The 2786-nt window shown below is 53.8% G+C and overlaps 1 protein-coding gene across 1 annotated transcript; it reads left to right on the top strand.

Moving 5' to 3' along the window:
• Positions 1–619: 619 nt before the first annotated feature.
• Positions 620–2435, top strand: LOC311372628 (frizzled-3-like; the record flags this gene model as incomplete). Its single annotated transcript, XM_084489605.1, has 3 exons — positions 620–782; positions 1461–1760; positions 2184–2435. Coding segments are annotated over 3 exons (715 nt in total), but the record flags the coding sequence as incomplete, so codon positions are not given.
• Between the last annotated feature and the right edge of the window lie 351 nt (positions 2436–2786).

Here is a 2786-nt window from a genome sequence, read left to right as displayed (position 1 = left end):
ACGAGGTAGCCCTCTTCCTCCTCTTCCTTCTCCTCCTCCTCTTCCTTCTCCTCCTCTTCCTTCTCCTCTTCCTCTTCCCCTTCCTCCTCCTCCTCTTCCCCTTTCTCCTCCTCCTCCTCCTCCTCTTCCTTCTCTTCTTCCTCTTCCCCTTTCACCTCCTCCTCTCCCTCCTCCTCCTCCTCCTCGATCTAGAAGCAAGGCGAACCCATCTGTAGATTCACTCCGGAGGATAGTGTGCGTGACTCGGGTCCCAAAGGTATGGCAGGTTCTGGGTTCCATCCCCAGTGTGTGCAGGCCGTCCTGGAGCACAGAGCCTAACCCTTACCTGCTCATTAAGTCACTGGGAGTGAACCAGTAGGCCGTCCTGGGCCCAGTGCCTCCCCCCAGCTACTCATTAGTTCACTGGAAGTGAATTAGGACCAAAGACAATAGGCCCACAACACAATTTGAATCATACCCTTTCTATCAAGTTTAACATGTCGATATTAACTGATTGAAGAGTATTAAAGAAGCAAGGGACCCAATAACACTTTTAACAACGCTGTATAAACGATAGCCGATACTAGACTGTGAAACGGTCGTTTCACTAATTAATCTTTTTCTTCTCCCCCGGTCGAAGGTTCCGCTATCCCGAGAGGCCCATCATCTTCTACGCGGTGTGCTACGTCATGGTGTCGCTGGTGTTCTTCCTCGGCTTCCTATTGGAGGACAGGGTGGCGTGCAACGCCGCCAGCCCCGGCCACTTCCGTGCCGCCACCGTCACTCAGGGATCCCACAACAAGGTGAGGCTGCGTTGCCATGGCGGCACAGTGGGCGGCGTGGTTACGTCTCCCCGGTGGATTGGAGTTCATATCTCTGCAGGTTAATCAATTGCGGTTTAGAAAACATATGGTTACAGAAAACCTCTTTGAGCAAACAGAAGTTATAGTAAAAATACCAAATATGAATACAATTGTTATGAATTATTAATTGTATTATTGTTATGGTTATTGTTATTATTAGTCGCTCACCAGCTTCCACCAAAGACTCAAGCCTCACTGGTTCAGAGTTCACCTGGACCCTGCATAGCCCCCCCCTTACCCCCACACCCCTCTTATGCATTTATTGTATGTTGTACGTCCGGGCACTTACAAACAGTACTTAGCATTGCGTTGCGTCTTCTCCTAGCTATCTCTGTTGTGTACGGGGAATGGGTTAACCTAGTGATGGTTAGTGCTTGGCACTTGGTTCTATGAACATACTTACTGTACCCACAGAGATATATTGTTTCTCTTGCAGGTGTGCACCCTGTTCTTTATGGTGCTGTACTTCTATATAATATAATATTTAATAAGTATCAGGTGTAGTGACCGTCTCCCTCCCCTCCAGATCTGCACCCTGTTCTTCATGGTCCTCTACTTCTATATAATATAATATTTAAAGTATCAGGTGTAGTGACCGTCTGTCTCCCGCCCCTCCAGATCTGCACCCTGTTCTTCATGGTCCTCTACTTCTTCACCATGGCGGGTAACGTGTGGTGGGTCATCCTGACCGTCACCTGGTTCCTGGCCGCCGTGCCCAAGTGGGGCAGCGAGGCCATCGAGAAGAAGGCCCTGCTGTTCCACGCCTGCGCCTGGGGGCTCCCGGGGGCCCTCACCGTCACCCTGCTGGCCCTCAACAAGATTGAGGGCGACGGGGTCAGTGGCGTGTGCTTCGTGGGGCTGTACGACGTGGACGCCCTGCGCTGGTTCGTGCTGGCGCCCCTCTGCCTCAACGTGGCGGTGAGTGGGGGAGGGGGGGGGGGGGGGGGGGGAGGAGGGGAGAGAGGGAGGGAGAGATGGAGGAATGGAGGTAGAGATGAAGGAAGAGGAGCAGGGAAGGAGATAAAGGTGAAGGGAGGGAGGTAGACGTGGGGGAGGGATGGTAGGAGAACGATGTGTTGGTCCACAGACCTGGATGTGGATGTTTGTCATCTCCATCCAGTGTAATGTATATCGCCTGCATGAGTCATGATGGATATCCACTTAACTGATGAGTCTGTAGATAAACACGTACAAAATGTAAACATCTGAGAAGCGATGGTTTCAAGAACCCCCCCCCCACACTGATAAGGTTCTGATCTGATAGTGTCACACCCAACACCCCCGTCCCCACCCCTCCCTGACGTCCTCTCCCTCCCTCCTCCCCCCTCCTCCCCCCTCCAGGTGGGCGTGTCCCTGCTGCTGGTGGGCATCGTGGCCCTGAACCGCGTGCGCATGGAGATCCCTCTGGAGAAGGAGAACCAGACCAAGCTGGTGAAGTTCATGATCCGCATCGGCGTGTTCTCGGTGCTGTACCTGGTGCCGCTGCTCACCGTCATCGGCTGCCACCTGTACGAGCATGCCTACCGCCGCGCCTGGGAGACCACCTGGGTCCGCCGCCGCTGCCGCAGCTACCACATCCCCTGCCCCTACAAGGTCAGCCCCCCCGCCACTCTGATTGGGTCTGCTGGGATTGGGTCTGCTGCGATTGGGTCTGCTGTGATTGGGTCTGCTGTGATTGGGTCTGCTGGGATTGGGTCTGCTGTGATTGGGTCTGCTGTGATTGGGTCTGCTGTGATTGGGTCTTCTGTGATTGGATCTGCTGGGATTGGGTCTGCTGCGATTGGGTCTGCTGCGATTGGGTCTGCTGCGATTGGGTCTGCTGTGATTGGGTCTTCTGTGATTGGGTCTGCTGCGATTGGGTCTGCTGGTATTTCCTCCCTCTGCATTTGTTTAGGTCGGTAGAATCCAGACAGACGTACGTCCAAAGTAAACGCTGTGAGCGAA

Source organism: Micromesistius poutassou (assembly GCF_964030765.1).
Source record: "Micromesistius poutassou genome assembly, contig: SCAFFOLD_7102, whole genome shotgun sequence".
Lineage (NCBI taxonomy): Eukaryota > Metazoa > Chordata > Actinopteri > Gadiformes > Gadidae > Micromesistius > Micromesistius poutassou.
Note: the sequence above shows the minus strand (reverse complement) of the source record. Positions and strands in the feature narration are given on the sequence as shown.